This window comes from Panulirus ornatus, chromosome 67, assembly GCF_036320965.1.
Source record: "Panulirus ornatus isolate Po-2019 chromosome 67, ASM3632096v1, whole genome shotgun sequence".
NCBI classification, from domain to species: domain Eukaryota; kingdom Metazoa; phylum Arthropoda; class Malacostraca; order Decapoda; family Palinuridae; genus Panulirus; species Panulirus ornatus.
The window spans coordinates 2,860,793-2,880,649 of record NC_092290.1 but is presented as its reverse complement, the minus strand read 5'-3'; the positions used below and the strand labels follow the sequence as shown (position 1 = coordinate 2,880,649).

Below are 19,857 nucleotides of genomic sequence, written 5' to 3'. Positions count from 1 at the left end.
CAGTATCTCTTATTGTTCCATCCACTTCAGGTGCTTCTTAGTTCCAATTTAAAAAAGTTTAAATATTGCAGAACTGCTGCAGTAGAAGAGACAGCAATGCCTCAGAGATCAGCCTCTTGGTTGAGTCAGCTCTAGAATGCTTTGATTTCCTCAGTGCAGAATGTGATGATTTTGATGATAATCCTGATGTGAGTATGAAATCAAAATGTATCCTTTCAATATCGTAACAAACATAGACTTGCTATTGATGCTGTGTCCCAGCTTCAGAGTTGGAACATAAATCAGCTTTTTTTTATAGATTTCACTCAGCATACTGTATACAGTTATTGTTACTTGCATCACTCATACCTATATCTTAATCTTCCTTCCATCCTCCCATATGTGCTAAAATGCATTACCACTTTTGGTAGACATTTCTGTATATTTTATTTCTGTATTTGGAAATGTGAATGAGAGAACTTGGACCATGCCTCATCTAAAGGCATTCAAGAATTTTTCTTTTGAGTTACTTTTACACTGATTGGCAGTGTTGTTGATGTACCATCTGCTGAGGTTATTTTGTGTCATCTGATGTAGTATTTCATTAAATTCCAAGAATAATCTCCTAATGCAGTAGTGATGTTATTTAGGAAGGAGATATTAATGGTTCACAGTATCAAAGGATTTCCACAGATTGTCAAAACTTCCTGTGGGATTTTTGTTGGTTCTAGTACTGTCTTGTTTAACATCACTAGTTTAGTGCCATTAGCACTCCTCTGTGATACTTAACTGAAGGGATTTGGATTGAAAATCATTGTTTTGGGAACATAGGATTATGTCTTTTCATAAATAATATTTTCATATATTTTAGTTTGTGAAAGAGAATAAGAGATTGGTCTGTAGTTGATACAGTTGGTGGGATCCTGCCCTTGTTTTCTGAGGCTGATTTTGCTGTCTTTATCATGTTGAGGAACATCTGCAATTTAAGTTATTTAAAGCATTTTTGTACATCATTTTGGGTAATTTATTGAGGCAACTTGCTTTGTCATTTGATCTTATTATTGAAGCTACAGTACTTCAATATGATTTATGGTCGATAGGTACTGGGGCCTGAACATTTAAGAGGGTGACAGGTGTGCACTGGATGGAGTCCATTGGATCAATGTGATATTGTCATTAGGCTCAACCAGGACATATGAAATAGCCAGGATAATTCAGAGAGTAGTCTATAAGTCATGGGAATGGGGACTCAAATCACAAGAACAGTGACTAAAATGATGACCATTGAACAGAAAGAGATAGTAGCAATATTTCAAAGTACAGAGAGAGATGAATGAAGAGAAGTGATGCCAGAGGAATTGCTGTGAGAAGTTGAAAGGCTTTTGATTTGACCCTGGTAAAGATATGGAGAGAGAATCACCCCAGATGCCTGAGTAGTATTCCATACAAGGGTGAATAAAACCCCAATAGATATGAAATGACAGTTCATGAGGAAAATTATGACATCTATTCAGTGCTCCACGAGAGACTTTGTAAAGTTGATTATGTGGAATATCCGTGAAAGAGTAAAAGACTTTTTATACCTAGCATGTTTATGTTATTAAGGGTTGAATTATTGTGTTTTAAAATTTAATGGATGGAAATGATTAACTCATACTTTGAGATATACTTAATGAGGAGGAAGAGACTTAGTATCACTTACTAACAATTGTTGGTTGCTATCTGAATTACTGTATGCCTTTAGGCTACTTTAGATGGATATTGATTTATTGATAATTATCCTAGGACCCCTTTCTGAGAAAGGGTCCTAGTGATACCCAGGACCTCTTTCCAGGAGCTCGTGCATTTCCAAGGCTGCATTACTCCCAGTAGCAGGAAATTGATGGACTCCTTTGGAGTGGGAAGTTCTTTGATGAGACTACTCTTAGTGATACAACCTCGCCAAAGGTGACTTTTCACTAAAGGTGTAATGTCTTGCGGGATGAGTCCAGTAACACCTTTTAATGGATATTGTTAGTCTTAACATGTTTTTGCTGTTTTTAGAGGTGATGGACATACTTCATCAGCTCTGATTAGTTTATGCAGTTTAATTTGTGAATGTCTAACAAGTTCACATGTCTGTTAGAACAATACTTTATAGCCATACAATTCTTACTTTTTGTTCAGTGCTGTTTATAGTAATATTTTGCTTTTTGTTCTAGAGTCACTCCAGAAATTCATATGAACACTGGCAGCTAATAACTAAATACTAGAGTAATGGTTTCTATAGGATGCATTTACCTTTCATTGATTTGGATATTTACAGAGGTGTAGCAGGTTTTCCAAGACAGTTAGGGATAGAAAATGGGTGATTTCATCAAGACCTGGAACTATTAGTTCATTTGGTGATCCAAGCATGCCAGTTGAGCAATGACAGATGGATGCTTTATTATGGATTTTATGTAGTTGTATTAGCATTGCATCCTGTTAAACATTCTTTGGTGACTTTTTTTTTTTTTACTTTCATTTCTCTTTGTTCTTCCCTCAGTACTCCTCTGGATCTATGTGATGTTGAAAGATATTTTTCCCTCATTGATTCTTTTGCCAAATTAGCTTCTCATATATACTATAGTTTCTTCTTTCTTAGGTATCCTAACTTTATTGTTTTCAAGTAATACACAGTAAGTTTGAATTGTTTAATCCCCAGTAATCCGTACCAGAGATTTTCTTTTTCAGCTGATAAAGGTTGTACAGCCTCTTCCTCCAGTAGTGCAAAACTTTGTTTTACTTTATTGTGTTTCTCTGCATGTTGATATTTGTTAATCCATTGTTAATGCAGGAAAATATGTATATATCATATGTAAGGAGAGAGTAGGTATTTTAAGCATTTCAGGGATGTTTCTCTTTTTTATTTAGATAGCTGGTGTCTTTCAACATTTACAAATACTTAATGCATTTTATTTTTTTATTAAAAAAAACATTCCATTCGGTAAAGTCAGCTAGATCATTTTGAATGTTCTCTAACCATCTCTTTTCCTGTTCATAAACACTTTCATCCACATTTGAAACTCATGAACTATTATACATCTTTACAGAACAATATGTATTACTTGTACATGTGTTTGTAGTGCTATTATTATCGAAACTGATTTCCATGTATTAGTCATATCTTTGTGTTTGCATCTCTTCATCTCTGCCTTAGTTTTACTTAGCACTTCTATCTGAGTTGCTGTCTATTTTCATTTCATTGTTCACTCTCATTAAATTCTATTCCTCTGCATGTACTCTTAATGCATCACCTGTTCCATTAATATATCTTCCTCGTTTGTGTTCTTTGCAGTTTGCTAATGCCTACCACATGCAAGTCCAGGTATTTTCCCTTCACTGTTGCATCAAAATTATGATAACTAAGGTTTCATTAATTTCGAAAACTAGAAATTTAGACATCAAGACTTGTTTGAACTAGTATATGTTAAGAATTCTCTTTAAAGAGTGAGTACCACTGTTAAGTGTATTGAGACAATTCAGAGATTCATCAACCACACATGGTCATATACCCCATTTTACATAGCAGTTAAGGGTTACACATTGTAGATTGTTTTTTAAGTGTTAGATGCAAGCGTGTTCACACTTTGCACTTGCTTTTATTCATGGTTTTGCTGTTTCCCTAAACCTTTTACATCTCTTGGTGTCTTCTGATGCTTTTTTCTCTGGAGCTACATTGGCATTGAACATATACATTTGGATGTATGTCAGCCTAAAACTACAGCTTTTCTTGAAGGTTGAAGTTGGTTGGATGCTTGACTGAACCTAAGTTATAAGTGTAAGAGAGGTGTTTATGATACCAAACAGGTTATATTGTGTATATTTTACCTGTAACTTCTTTTCATTTATTTGGTAAGTGGAAAAGTAGAGTGTATGTGGCACCATGCAGTGAAGAAAGTTCACTCATAAACCATGTGAGTACCACTCATTTTTTTCACAACCTACCAATGTTTTCATTTGTGCATTTTCTCTTTGCATATTTCTTTTGATTGCATATAGTTTGTAGACATTACTTTTTTAATTCAGATCTTTAACAGTGGAGAATGAATTCACTCAGTGAATGCAAGATGTCAAAATTTTACTGCATTATTTTTGTAAGTGTTGTCTGTTCATTTTCTTGTTTGTTTATTTTTTGTGGTGTATATGCTCTACTTTTGAGAACAACATGCATGCTTCCACTTCTAGGAAAGCCATGAACTATGTGGCAAGCCACTTATTGCATAATAGATTTTGTGGCTGTTAATGGGGTGCTGTGATCCTCTATTTCTTCTTCTAAACTTAGGTAAGCCTCGCTCTCAGGTCTCTTCCTATTGACTATGATCTTTCTCTTTTTAACAAGTGAAAAATGAAATATATACATATTATTTGTTTATTATTTATTATACTTGATTGCTGTTTCCCGCGTCAGTGAGGTAGCAACAGGAAACAGACGAAGAATGGCCCATCCACACATATACATACATAAACTCCCATCCACGCACATATACATATATATACATGCACATATACAGACATATACATATATATACATACTCATACTCAGACATATACATATATACACTTGTACATAGTCGTGCTTGCCTTCATCCATTCCTGGTGCTACCCCCCCCCCACAGGAAACAGCATCGCTACCCCCCTGCTTCAGCGATGGTAGCACCGGGAAAACAAACAAAAAAGGCCACAGTCATTCACACTCAGCCTCTAGCAGTCATGTGTAATGCACCGAAACCACAACTCCCTATCCATATCCATATCCAGGCCCCACAGACCTTTCCATGGTTTACCCCAGATGTTTCACATGCCATGGTTCTATCAATTGATGTGCCAGCACGCTGACCCCAGTATACCACATTGTTCCAATTCACTCTACTCTGTGCACACCTTTCACCCTCCTGCATGTTCTGGCCCTGATTGCTCAATATCTTTTTCTTTCTTTTTCCTTCCATCTCCAATTTGGTCTCCCACTTCTGTTTGTTCCTTCCACATCTGACACATATATCCTCTTTGTCAACCTTTCCTCACTCATTCTCTCCATATGTCCAAACAGTTTCAACAAACCCTCTTCTGCTCTCTCATCCACACTCTCTTTATTTCAATGTATCTCTCTTACCCTTTCATTTATTACTTGATCATGCCACCTCACCCCACATATTGTCTTCAAACATTTCATTTCCAACACATCCACCATCGTCTGCACAGCCCTATGTAGAGCCCATGCCTAAGAGCCATATGATATTGTTGGAACTACTATTCCTTCAGACATACCCATTTTTGCTCTCCAAGATAACGTTCTGTCTTTCTACACATTCTTCATCATTCCCAGAACCTTCACCCCCTCGAGACCCCACCCTATGACTCACTACTTTTACATTGTAAAACAAAGTCTTACATATAGTAACTTCTTTTGTAGGTCATTTCCCAGGAGCACTGTGTCCCATTTCCCCTATAGTGCATCACTTCCATCAGAAAACCACACAGAACAATCCTTCATAAGCTTGATGGTGCTCCACAGGGAAAAGTGTCCACAGTTATATTTGTGTAGATGTGGGATATTTTCCTGCACTGTGACTTATCATAAATAAATTGTAATTCAGAAATGTTGCTCTTTTTTACATGGTTCTCTCACTTTTCATTCATATGAAAGATTTTGTCTTTATATCAGATTGCATATGTTACGCTTAAAGCTTTTTTTTGCCTGTGAACAACATTTGAATGTGAAAGCCTTTTCTTTTGACTTCCAGCACACTTATTGCTCTTCATTTTCAAAGCTATAATTCTCAAATTTTCCATGATGTGAAGGGTGTAGTTCTTTTTCTCTGTTGGAATACGCACACTTATCTCTTGATTCTTAATCATTCCTCTACTATCTCCCCCTCAACATTACTTTCAATATTTTATCTTGTCATGGAAGTTTTCGAGTTTCAAAGAAAAGAAATTGAATGTTTCAGAATTGCCGTAGTAGAAGAGACAGCAATACCTCAGAAATCAGCCTATCTGTGGAGTCAGCTCTAGAATGTTTTGATTTCCTCAATGCAGAGTGTGATGATGATTTTGATGATGACAATCCTGATGTAAGTAAAAAAAAGATTTACCTTGTAAGGTGGATGTGTTGTATTCTGTGTATATATATATATATATATATTTTTTTTTTTTTTGCTTTGTCGCTGTCTCCCGCGTTTGCGAGGTAGCGCAAGGAAACAGACGAAAGAAATGGCCCAACCCACCCCCATACACACGTATATACATACGTCCACACACGCAAATATACATACCTACACAGCTTTCCATGGTTTACCCCAGACGCTTCACATGCCCTGATTCAATCCACTGACAGCACGTCAACCCCGGTATACCACATCGATCCAGTTCACTCTATTCCTTGCCCTCCTTTCACCCTCCTGCATGTTCAGGCCCCAATCCCACAAAATCTTTTTCACTCCATCTTTCCACCTCCAATTTGGTCTCCCACTTCTCCTCGTTCCCTCCACCTCCGACACATATATCCTCTTGGTCAATCTTTCCTCACTCATTCTCTTCATGTGCCCAAACCATTTCAAAACACCCTCTTCTGCTCTCTCAACCACGCTCTTTTTATTTCCACACATCTCTCTTACCCTTATGTTACTTACTCGATCAAACCACCTCACACCACACATTGTCCTCAAACATCTCATTTCCAGCACATCCATCCTCCTGCACACAACTCTATCCATAGCCCACGCCTCACAACCATACAACATTGTTGGAACCACTATTCCTTCAAACATACCCATTTTTGCTTTCCGAGATAATGTTCTCGACTTCCACACATTCTTCAAGGCTCCCAGGATTTTCGCCCCCTCCCCCACCCTATGATCCACTTCCGCTTCCATGGTTCCATCCGCTGCCAGATCCACTCCCAGATATCTAAAACACTTTACTTCCTCCAGTTTTTCTCCATTCAAACTTACCTCCCAGTTGACTTGACCCTCAACCCTACTGTACCTAATAACCTTGCTCTTATTCACATTTACTCTTAACTTTCTTCTTCCACACACTTTACCAAACTCAGTCGCCAGCTGCTGCAGTTTCTCACATGAATCAGCCACCAGCGCTGTATCATCAGCGAACAACAACTGACTCACTTCCCAAGCTCTCTCATCCCCAACAGACTTCATACTTGCCCCTCTTTCCAAAACTCTTGCATTTACCTCCCTAACAACCCCATCCATAAACAAATTAAACAACCATGGAGACATCACACACCCCTGTCGCAAACCTACATTCACTGAGAACCAATCACTTTCCTCTCTTCCTACACATACACATGCCTTACATCCTCGATAAAAACTTCACTGTTTCTAACAACTTGCCTCCCACACCATATATTCTTAATACCTTCCACAGAGCATCTCTATCAACTCTATCATATGCCTTCTCCAGATCCATAAATGCTACATACAAATCCATTTGCTTTTCTAAGTATTTCTCACATACATTCTTCAAAGCAAACACCTGATCCACACATCCTCTACCACTTCTGAAACCACACTGCTCTTCCCCAATCTGATGCTCTGTACATGCCTTCACCCTCTCAATCAATACCCTCCCATATAATTATATATATATATATATATATATATGTATACAGTTGGGTTAAGGGACAAGTCAATTGGGAGGTAAGTTTGAAAGGAGAAAAACTGGAGGAAGTGAAGTATTTTAGATATCTGGGAGTGGATTTGGCAGTGGATGGAACCATGGAAGCGGAAGTGAAACATAGGGTGGGGAAGGGGCGAAAGTTATGGGAGCATTGAGAATGTGTGGAAGTCGAGAACATTATCTCGGAAAGCAAAAATGGGTATGTTTGAAGGAATAGTGGTTCCAACAATGTTATATGGTTGCGAGGCATGAGCTATGGATAGAGTTGTGTGTAGGAGGGTAGATGTGCTGGAAATGAGATGTTTAAGGACAATATGTGGTGTTAGGTGGTTTGATCGAGTAAGTAATGAAAGGGTAAGAGAGATGTGTGGTAATAAAAAGAGTGTAGTTGAGAGAGCAGAAGAGGGTGGTTTGAAATGTTTGGTCACATGGAGAGAATGAGTGAGGAAAGATTGACCAAGAGGATATATGTGTCAGAGGTGGAGGGAATGAGGAGAAGTGGGAGACCAAATTGGAGGTGGAAGGATGGACTGAAAAAGATTTTGAGCGATTGGGGCCTGAGCATAAAAGAGGATGAAAGGTGTGCAAGGAATAGAGTGAATTGGAACGATGTGGAATACTGGGGTCAACATGCTGTCATGTGAAGCGTCTGGGGTAAACCATGGAAAATTTTGTGGGGCCTGGATGTGGAAAGGGAGCTGTTGTTTGGGTCCATTACACATGCCAGCTAGAGACTGAGTGTGAATGAATGTGGCCTTTGTTGTCTTTTCCTAGTGCTACCTCGCGGGTGCGGAGGGGGGTGCTGTTTTTCATGTGTGGTGGGGTGGCGATGGGAATGGATGAAGGCAGCAAGTATGAATATGTGCATGTGTATATGTGTATATGTCTTTGTGTATATATGTATGTATACGCTGAAATGTATAGGTATGTATGTGTGTATATGTGGGCATTTATGTATATGCATGTGTATGTGAGTGGGTTTGGCCATTTTTTTGTCTGTATCTTTCATACTATTCACCATTTCCCGCCTTAGCAAGGTGGTGTTAAGAGCAGAGGACTGAGCCTTTGAGGGAAATCCTTAGCCCCCTTCTCTGTTCCTCCTGGAAAATTAAAAACAAGAGGGGAGGATTTCCAGTATTCTTTCTCCCCTATCCCCATATATATATATTTTTTTTTTGTTTTCTTTCTTTTTTTTTCCTTACATATTCATGAAGAATAAGATTATGATTAAAAGCTGAAAAATAATTATTATCCATATGAATTATACTAATGGTATTAGGTGGAATGTACATGTGGCTGGTAATAACATAGTTAAGTTTTTGATGTTGTAGCATACATAATCTATTATTGTGGCTGAAATTTGAAATTAAAGAGTATTTTATGTTGATTTTTTCAAACCAGGCATGTGAAGAAAAGAAAAACAAGGAAGCAGCAGCAGTGCTTGCTGCCTCAACTCTTCCAGACCCCTCACAACCCCTGGTCACAAGTACACCACAACTTGACCTCTTCCTGTACACCCATCTCAGACATGCTCTTCAGCTGCTTCAGGTAGATGAATATATTGATATTGAGAGAAGACTGAGGGACTAAAAACTGCAAGACAGATTTAGAAATAGAAATCTGATAAAAAATGGGATATAAGAAGGGAGAGATATGGTATGAGGAATTATGAGAGAGTGTGTGTTTGGTAGTGGGTGAAAGATACTTTGAAGATTTAGAGCCTGAACATGCTAGAGGTTGCAAGGCATGCAATGATCAGAGAAATTTAGAGTGATGTTGTAGGCAGGGGATGATGTTTTGTCAGTGGACTGAACTAGGTCATAGGAAGTGGTTGGACTAAATCATGGAAAGGTCTGTGGGGCCTGGTTGTGAATAGGAGGTTCTGGTTTTGTTCTTTAATATGTAACAGCTAGAGAGTGGATGAGGCCATTTCTTCTGCTCCTGGTGCTACCTCATTGATGTGAGAAATTACGAACATGTGTGGAAAAGTTAAAACTTTTTTGATTAAACAAATACATGTATATTTTATCCACAACAGTTGTTAATCATATGATCTGCATTATCCTTGGGGATTTAGGAAGGAAATACTACCCATGTATATCATGCATGTCTTAGAAAGTACCTAAGAGGGGCTAAAAGCAGGAACTAGAAGGTCTCCCCTCATATAGCATCATCATCAGCATGATCATCATCATCATAAAAAAAAGGGCCAAGTGAGGTATTTCCTTGGAGCCTTAATACTTTGATACTGCCTTACAAAAGCAGGAAAAATGAGTAGGTATGGAAATAATTGTACAAATATTTTGCAAATGTCTCATTGACTTTTAGTTCATTTCATTCTGTGTGCAATTGAATTAAGTAACTACTATTATGCATTGTAAGAGTAAGGATCATTTCAACTACAGTTTTTTTAATATTTACTGCTCTGATCACCTAATCAAAAGTGTACATCAAAACTGTATATCAAATAATACTGTATTTTTCTGTTATATGCAGCACCTTGGATCATTTGGGCCTCTGAGAAGTAAGGAACGTCATTCACTAAAGTTGCTAGAGGAAGAGGGACGGCTTGTGGCTCGTATCCTGACCCATAGGCATAATTTTGATAGCCTCAGACCTCAGCATATAATCACAGTTCCTCATGTACAGGTTAGATAGATGAATGTGTGGTTCAGTATTTTATTAGATAATTAATTCAGATAATCCCTTGGGATAGGGAAGAAAGAATACAACCTATGTATTAATTGGATTTTGTAAAAGGTGACTTCAGAGGGCAGGAACAGGGAGCTGGAAATGTAAGGTATGTAAGTACAGGAATAAGTAGAGACTCATTTACTGTGGCCACCCCTTGATGGGAATTCCCATAGGGAACAGGCATCAGAGGTATAGGTAGTGATTTAGTTAAAGGTACAGGAAGAAGAGACAGACCTTGTTCCTACAATGAGATTATTGCTGAAAGGCAGGGCTAGTGCTTAGCACTTATCATTGACCACATATATCGCTTGATTGACGATACCATTTTTCTCTTTTTGAAGAAGAGACGGACCATGTTCCTATAATGAGATTATTGCTGAAAGGCTGGGCTAGTGCTTAGCACTTACCACTAACATATATTGCTTGATTAACAATACTATTTTTCTCTTTTTGTATTCACATTCAGTGCTTATCAATTGTAGGGTTATCTAGAGCTGTTTTTAGCTAGAGACAGGAAGAGAAAGAGTTTATACCTACCTTCAAGTACCTATGATGAGATTTTACCATTAGGCAAGGTCAATAAATTGTGCTCACCACATGTCATGCATGATGAATAATAGTGGTCTTCTCTTCCATCATGTTCGTGATGCGAGTGTCAATCTGACTTCAACAAATAGAGCATGTACATACCTACAAGTGTGAGATTTTGCCCTTTCAAGGCAGGGGTAGTATGCAGCACTCACTACATGCCGTGTTTGATTAACTTTTTTTCCGTACACATTCTGTTGTTATTGATCATGGTTCATCTTTTTTATAAGGACAGGTGTTTCAGAGAATACCAGAGGATTTATTTTTGATTGTGTGCTATGGAGTTGTCTTATATGTGAAATTCAAATTTTAGATTTGGATTACAAGCTATAGGTATATTGTATTATTCATCTGGAAAAGGTTTTGAAAACTTTATGGAAATATTAATAAAGGTTTACCCTTTTATTTAAAAGGTATGAATATTTGTACATGAACAATTGCACTGTGACCTTTAGGTTCCTAGTTATTTTAAGAGGATTTACTTCAAGGTATGTAAGATACTGTGTTGATACAAACTTTTATTTGTGTGGAAATTTTTTTTTCTACTGTGTTGTTATTGAAATTTACTAAAGAATTGATTAACTTTGCAGGTTCTATGGGACACTGTAGCTGGTGGGGAGGATTGGTGTGTTTCAGGGCAAGCAGTGGTGAATGGCCTTCTTCAAGTTGTTTCAACGCTTGTCGATCCAGCTGTTCCCGGCTTAGGAAGGAGAGGTTAGTTCAAGCTTTGATTTTTATGTTGAAATAAAGTACATATATTACAGTATTGCAAGTTATCTCCAGGGTCAGAGGAAAAATAACACTACCCACTTGTCTCCTACATGTTACAGAAGGCAACTGAGAGGTGCAGAAGTGGAGCTGGATATTTCCCCCTTCTTTATTAATTCCTCTTGTTACAGAAGGTAACCGAGAGGTGCAGAAGTGGAGCTGGATATTTCCCCCTTCTTCATTAATTCTTTTTGGAGACTTTAACAAAGAAGGAGCCAAAAGAGTATTTCTACTCAAAGGCATAGTCATCTGTCCCTGTTGCCTCCTTGGTAGGGCTAGAAAAAGCTAGTAGATACTGAAAGAATATTGCAAATAATAAAAGTGTTTTATGAGAACAGAAATCTAGTATTATTAAAGAGATATTGCTTGATTCAATGAATGACTGAGTAAAATGTGCAAAAAATCAAGACAGAAAATATTAAAACTTTCTGAGGATTTAAATCAGAGGGTGCAACCATAGGTGTTCAAGGAGTCAAACTTCAGCCACAATAAGAAGTTTTAACTTATTTGTTTAGAGAACACATATCTCTTATTTTGTAGCTTCCTATCCGCTATATTCACTACATTCCCAGTTTGATGGGTTGTATAAGGTACAGTCTCCACTACATCAAAAACATCCACAATTCATGCATAATGTGTTGAGTAGAATATAGTCTTTTACAGCCATAAAAGCTTATTATGTTTAACACACAATCATAAAAGCTTATCATGCTTAAGATATCCATAGGAATAGAGGAGAAAGATTATTGCCCACATGTTCCCTGCATGTCGTAGAGGGCAACTAAGAGGGATAGAGTAGGCGGCTGGAAATCCTCCCTTCCTTTTTTTTATTATTATCTCTTTCCAAAAGAAGGAACAGAGCAATGAACCAGGTGAGGAATTTTCCCTGATAAGCTCAGTCATCTGTTCTTGATGCTACCTCACTCATGTGGGAAAATGGGGAGTATATATGGAAAAATGCATGAATGTTTTTATGCACTAAGTAGGTTCAGCAGTTGAAACCAGGGTTCAATTAGTCCTTTTACGTATTCATCTGAAATATCCTGAGCTCAGATAATTCCCTCATTACAGTTATACATACTTCTTTCACAGTTTTTTCTCTTCCTTGTACCTTGAACTATACTGCTGTGTATCTTTATGACCAACCTTTTATCTATAGTGTTCTACACAACCATACCATGATCAAAGGGTTTCCTCATGTACTTTCTAATAACTTCCTCACCCTGCATAGGCTTTTGACATCTTTTTTCATTTTATCCGACCTAAACCCAACTATACCCAACAAATTATCCATTGCTGCTATTGTCTTTAATCTATCCTGACCTGTATACATTAGGGTTTCACAACCATCCTTTAGTATTTTGAGAAGTATTCTTTCATGAAAACATCTTGCACACTTTACACTTAAACATTATGCATTCACTAGAGATTTCTTTATGCAAGTGTACTCTCAACTTTGTAGGTTTTTGCCACCATCTTCACTACTTCACTTCGAAATATTTGAATTCATACCATTCATACCATGTATTACATATGACAGCTAGAGACTGAGTGTGAATGAATGAGGCCTTTTTTGTCTGTTTTTCCTGACGTTACCTTGCTGAAGAGGGAGATAGCGATGCTGTTTCCTGTGGGGCACGATAGTGCCAGGAATGGATGAAGGCAAGCAAGTATGAATACATACATGTGTATATATGTACATATTGACATGTATATGTATGTATATTCGTATGTGTTGATATGTATATGTGCATGTATGGGCGTTTATGTATATACATGTGTATATGAGGGGATGGGCCATTCCTCATCTGTTTCCTGGCACTGCCTCGCTGATGCAGGAAACAGCGATTAAGTATAATGAATACATAAATGAATACCATCCAAACTGATTTTACTGTCTTACATCTTTTCCCTTTCAAAAACTATTATATTACTTTAATTATGATAGAGAAAGCTAAAGAAATGGTACCTCCTAAGCATAGAAATCTTGCCCATACTTCAGAGTAAGATAATTACATGAGACAGGGGTAGGGGCAAGTATACTGTAATGCTTATGTTATATCATCAACTCAGCTGTTCTGTTTGTGTGTGCATCAGAGAATTTACTGTAACATGATTTTTGTTAACAAAGAATGTCAAAGTAAAGAATATATGATATATAAAGAATACTGTAGATTGCAAATTTTCATTTATTTTTGGTCATTTTATGTATCTTTCCAAATAAATATTCATATTCATTTTCTGGGAATTTTCAGTTTTGGAAGAAATAGTTCGCACAATGACTGATAGTGATGATTATGATGCGACAGTGATGGTGACAGTTGGACACTTCTTACATCATTTACACCGGCCCCTTCAACATACTGTTCCTGCAATAGCTCATAATCTCATAACTGCAGACCTCCTGCTCTCTGGTAGTCCAGCAAAGTGAGTACACAAGAATATGTTTTTGTGATCTTTACACTGGAGAGAACTTGGAGGAAATGGAGTGTTTCAGATACCTGGAGGTGCTCCTAGCAGTGGAAGTGGACACAAAAGTACTGTAGGACCATGAAGGGAACCATAGGGTGGATGGGGGAACAAAGGTCATGGATGCATTGAGAAGTTTATAAAAAAGGGGTCACTGTGAGGGCAGGATTGCTATGTGTGTTGGTGTAGTAGTCCTGAGTGCTGGACGGGTGAAAATCTTAGGCCCTAAATGCAAAAGAACAGAAGAGGGTGGGTGTCTTAGAAATAAATTTGTTAGTCCTTAGCTCATGGGGAGATGCTTTAGTACTTGCAGAATACTTTCATTTTACCATTTATAGGGATAAGGGGACAAAAGCGAATGCTCAAATTACAGAGGCAAAATTCTGTTGAGTATACCTGGTAAATTGTGAGAGGGTGGTGGCATATACAAAGCATCAGATTGTGGATTAGCAATGTGGCTTCAGGAGCAGCAGAAGATATGCAGATCAGGTGTTTGCTTTGAAGTTGTGTGAGAAATACTAAGAGTAGGGACCAAGCACTGGCTGTTAGATCAAAATTTCTAAAGAAAAAAAATTGGCTATGTATGCACTTCAAAAGAAATTGTCTCATAAACAGCAGGTTTTCATATATTGTGTTGATCTCTATATCTGTTAGGTTAGCCTGTGGAAAATTCATGTGGTTTGTAAATTTTCATCAGATCATGAAGCTTTAATAAATGTTAAGTCCTATTTTATATACTTTTCTTGGAAAAGAAAGTGGTGTAAAAAATTAGGGCCAAGAAAACATGAATTGCATCTCTTGTTCTGTATATGAATGCCTTTTGTTCTGTCATGCCTTAGTCAGATGGAGTATCATCTTTACCATTATTACTAACTGATTCTTCACTGTACTTTCTGGATATTTTGCAGTGCTATCATATTCTTCAGTGTTTAACATTTTTTGAGATAAAACAAGGTAAACATATGAAATCTTTAGAGATATCTCATCCTGCTGTCATCTGCTGGGAATGTTTACAACTGCATGTGCTCCTGTCTGTTGATACAAAACATAACTAGACTCACTCATTAGTTTACTTAATTTTATTGATGTTGAGATATCTATTTTGTAGTTAATTTGCATTCCTCAGTCAATTTATGAAATGTCTGTTCTTATTTTTCAGCACTTTCATAGTTAGGGGGACACTTTCTTCAGATGCAGGAAGCTTGTGTCAATCTTTAACTCTGTTAGGCCAGTCAGTGGAAAGTTCACATGGTCCAGTAATTTTCATGTAATCAAAAAACTGTTTTTGTTTTTCGATTCGATGGTGTTAGATGAGTAAAGATACATCCTGATAGAGGAGCGTAATGAACAGAGAAACTATGACCTTTTTCAAAACACAGTGTACTTATGGCAGGCTCTTGCTGGGACGTAGCTGCTAAATGTTGAAGTAAATGTGACTTAACATTTATCATAATTTTTTGGCACCAAACCTAAAAGTGGTGCAAGTATCAAACACCAAATCATGGCTCTGCACAGATAACCTTGGCAGAGCATGTTCAAATCTAGAAATAGATGATGTGACAGGAGACTGGATAAACAGAGTAGGACTTGGTATGTCTCATTAAAATAGGAATCTCTGCAAACACTGCACTGGAGTTGCCCTCTGTCAGTGGCCTGTTAAGGGTGTGGCACTAAAGGGTCAGAAGTGGCACTGGAGTTCATTAGTTATGGTAACTGTTACCATGGCCACTCCCTTGAGGGATTCCAGTTGGGAACAGGCATCAGAGATATAGATAGATAAATGGGATTATGTTGTGTATGTGATTAAATGTGTATGTGATTAAATGTTAAGAAAAGTCCTCACTGGTTCCTTCAGTTAAGGTTAGGATGATTTTAGTTTGTATTTCAGTATTCCATTATTTAGTTAGTTAATATATCATGAAATTCAGCAAGTTGCCATTTTAAATTTACACACTCATCCCGAGGGAAGAAAAGCATTCCACTGCACTTGTACTGTGTACTGAAACTGAGCCTCTTATCCACAACCAGGCCTCACGGACCTTTCCATAGTTATGCCCAAATACTTCACATACCCTGGTTCAGCACATCACCAGCACACTGTCCCCTGTAAACCAAACACTTCAATTTGCTCAATCACTCCCTTGTGCTCCTCATGCCCTTCTACATGTTCAGGTCCCAAACTTTCAAAGCTGCTTTTATTCCATCCCCTTCTACCTCCTACTTGGTTTACCCCTTTTCCTTGTTCCCTCCACCACTTCCGGCATGTATATTCTTTCTTAGTCATCCTCCATATACGCAAACCATTTCAGCAAATCCTCCTCTTACTACCACATATCTTTCCTACATTATCATTCTTTTTCAATATACTCTTCTAACTTTACATACTGTCCTCTAGCATTTCATTTTGAACATATCCACCCATTTCTTTACATTTTTGCACAAGGTCCTTGTCTTGCATCCTTACAACACTGACTGAACTGCAGTACCATGAAACATATCCATCTTTGCCCTTAAAGATGATGACATCTTTTCCCATACATTCTTTAATGTGCCGAGGACTTTTGCCCCATCACCTACCCAGTGACCCATTTCAGCTCCTATGTTACCATTTGCTGCCAAATCTACTTCCTGGTATGAAGCACTCTCTGCTTCCTCCATTCATACTTGCTCTAAATAACTTGTTCCTCTTCACTACTAAACCCAATAACCTTGATTTTATTCACATTTACTTTCAGCTTCCTCCTTTCACACACTCTGCCAAACTTAGACACCAGCCTTTGGAGTTTCTCTCTTGAATTTGCGATAAGCACTGTCATGTCCTTTTAGAGTAGAATATTTTACTGAGAGATAATGCAAATGCGGCATTCAGGTAATAGCTTACTGTGAAGATCAATAGTTATCTCTGTTGCATATATTTCATTTAATTAGTACATGGCATTCAGGTGTGGAATCTAGCTTTTACGCTGGGGAAACTGCTTACACTCCTAAACGAAAGTGGCTTGGACATGTAACCAATCTCCCATAGTGCAAGTTACCAATATATTATATGCCGTTTTATTTTCAGACCATGAGTCCATAGACTAAGTGAGGGTGATGTGCAACACTCGCACAATTATTTCATATGCTTATAGGACATAAATCCATTGACTTATGGAGAAAGAGAGGAAAAGGAAGTGACATATACTTCCTTAAAGGAAGTTAAGCTTTTGATACCAGGGCCCTGATATTTTCAGTGGATACTATTGTCAGTGTGAGGAAGTCCTCTTTACAAATATAGATGTTTTTTCTGATGTACACGGTATAGATATGACGCCATGTCTTGGGCTTCCTTCACCAAGATACCATATTTTCTTTTTGCACTTCTTTTAGAGCAAGTCAAAAAAAGATGCATTGCATGCAGAATTCTTTAGGAAATGTTTGAATTATTTATGTTGAGTCTGTGGCTCTTTGCTACTTGCATATAGTGGCTGTTTAGTTTAAAGAATAGTTTTCACAAACATTTTGTGGGTTATTGAGTACAAGTACAGTATCAATGCTATTTGATGAAATGGAACTATTAGTGTAAGTTTATGATTTCCTTACTGATCATTCATCACCAGGCTTTGAAAAAAAAATTCAGTTCATTTACATTTAAAAATGTTATGTAGTTTCTCAAAACCCATCCTTTTAGGAATAAATAATTTCTTTCATTCACTAAACTATGTTTTTTGTTTGTTTGTCATCAGCAAACAAGCAGTGTTATGGTATTTCATCAGTGGACAATTTTGGTTTTCATTGCAAGTAACAGTACAGTATGTTATGTCTTAAATCAAATGCTTTGTCCTTTATAGAGTTGAAGCTGGACTATGTCAGATAAAGGAACCCACTACTCTTCACATGAAGATCATTGGACATTTATTGGCAGGGCCATCTGAATTACGTCATGTTACTACTAGTTTTGTTAATAGTCTGGCTCACAACAACCAACTAATGCATATGGTAAGTCATAGAACATTATCGTATAAAATACGTTGTATTCTTAATGTTACCAAAGTTTGCTGAAGTAATAATCTCCATGTAAAATTGAAGGTATGCTGATGCAGTGATAATCTCCATGTAAAATTGATGGTATGCTGATGCATGTCTTACAACTGGCTTTTTGTGTCCTACGTGAGTTTGGGGATATTGTAACTAGACTTTCACCTTGAAAATATGAATTTATACAGGTTGGACTTAGTTTTTATTTATATTGCAGGAAACACATGATATAGAGATGAATAAGCATGAGGTGGAAATGGTCAAATAGATTATTAGTTTTTACTCAGTTGCTTTTCTTGCTTTAGTAAGGTGGAGTCAGGAACAATTGGACAGTGGCCTCATTCAGAAGTTTGATCTAATAATTGCCAATGGTGTGTGAAGTGAAAGGGGTAAGGGAAATTGGTTTGGTAAACAGAGAAGAGGTAATGAAAGCTTTGTGGAAGATGAAAGCTGGAAAGGTGGCAGGTTTGGATGGTATTGCAGTGGAATTTATAGAAAAAAAGGGGGTGAGTGTGTTGTTGATTGGTTAGTAAGGATATTCAGTGTATGTATGGTTCATGGTGAAGTGCCTGAGGATTAGTGGAATGCATGCATAATGCCATTGCACAGAGGCAAAGGGGGTAAAGTCCATGCTTCCATGGTTCCATCCGCTGCTAGGTCCACTCCCAGATATCTAAAACACTTTACTTCCTCCAATTTTTCTACATCCAAACTTACATCGCAATTAATTTGTCCCTCAACCCTACTGGCCCTAATAACCTTGCTCTTATTCACATTTACTCTCAACTTTCTCCTTTCACATACTTTTCTAAACTCAGTCTCCACCCTCTGCAGTTTCTCACACGAATCAGCCACTAGAGTTGCACCACTGGCAAACAACAACTGACTCACTCCCCAGGCCCTCTCATCCACAACAGACTGCATACTCGCCCCTCTTTCCAAGACTCTTGCATTTACCTCCCTAACCACCCCATCCATAAACAAGTTAAAGAACCATGGGGACCTCACACACCATTACCGCAGAATGACACTCACTGGGAACCAATCTATCTTCTCTCTTCCAACTTGTACACATGCCTTACATCCTTGGTAAAAACTTTTCACTGCTTCTAGCAGCTTACCTCCCACACCATATACTCTTAAGACCTTTCCACAAAGCCTTCTCCAGATCCATAAATGCCACACAAATCCATCTTTTTCTAAATATTTCTCACACACATTCTTCAAAGCAAACACCTGATCCACACACCCTCTACCACTTCTGAAACCAAACTGCTCCTCCCCAACCTGATGCTATGTAAATACCTTCACCCTCTCAAATCAATACCCTCCTATACAATTTTCCCGGAATACTCATCAGACTAATGTCTCCGTAGTTTGAACACTCACCTTTATCCCATTCGCCTTTGTACAATGGCACTATACTGTTCAGCTATGGTCTAATGTAAGGTCATGTAAATTATTGCTGAAGCATACCAATGAACACTTTATCTCACCAAAAGATCAACCCGACCTACATGGTGAACTTTGTAATTGGAAGTTACCTATGTTTATTGCTATTGCCCTTTTCATTCAAGTATGTGGTTCACATCATTGTATCTAAGAGTGTAAATGTGGTAATTGTAAACAATAGTCCTGATCGTCTTACATTTATCATTATCTCAGAGGGCTGATTCTTGT

The 19,857-nt window shown here is 37.7% G+C and overlaps 1 protein-coding gene across 11 annotated transcripts in view; it reads left to right on the top strand.

Annotated features, from left to right (window-relative positions):
- LOC139747010 (rho family-interacting cell polarization regulator 2-like) overlaps positions 1–19,857 on the top strand; it is a 205,356-nt gene that overhangs the window by 183,827 nt on the left and 1,672 nt on the right. For 8 of the 11 annotated variants that reach the window (XM_071658741.1, XM_071658737.1, XM_071658735.1 and 5 more), the window contains 7 exons: positions 72–188; positions 5,952–6,074; positions 9,043–9,189; positions 10,138–10,290; positions 11,514–11,637; positions 13,947–14,118; positions 17,991–18,138. In XM_071658741.1, coding sequence (XP_071514842.1) covers positions 72–188; positions 5,952–6,074; positions 9,043–9,189; positions 10,138–10,290; positions 11,514–11,637; positions 13,947–14,118; positions 17,991–18,138 — 984 coding nt within the window. The remainder of the gene's footprint in view (positions 1–71; positions 189–5,951; positions 6,075–9,042; positions 9,190–10,137; positions 10,291–11,513; positions 11,638–13,946; positions 14,119–17,990; positions 18,139–19,857) is intronic. The other 3 variants (XM_071658739.1, XM_071658744.1, XM_071658745.1) reach the window with 1 other exon arrangement.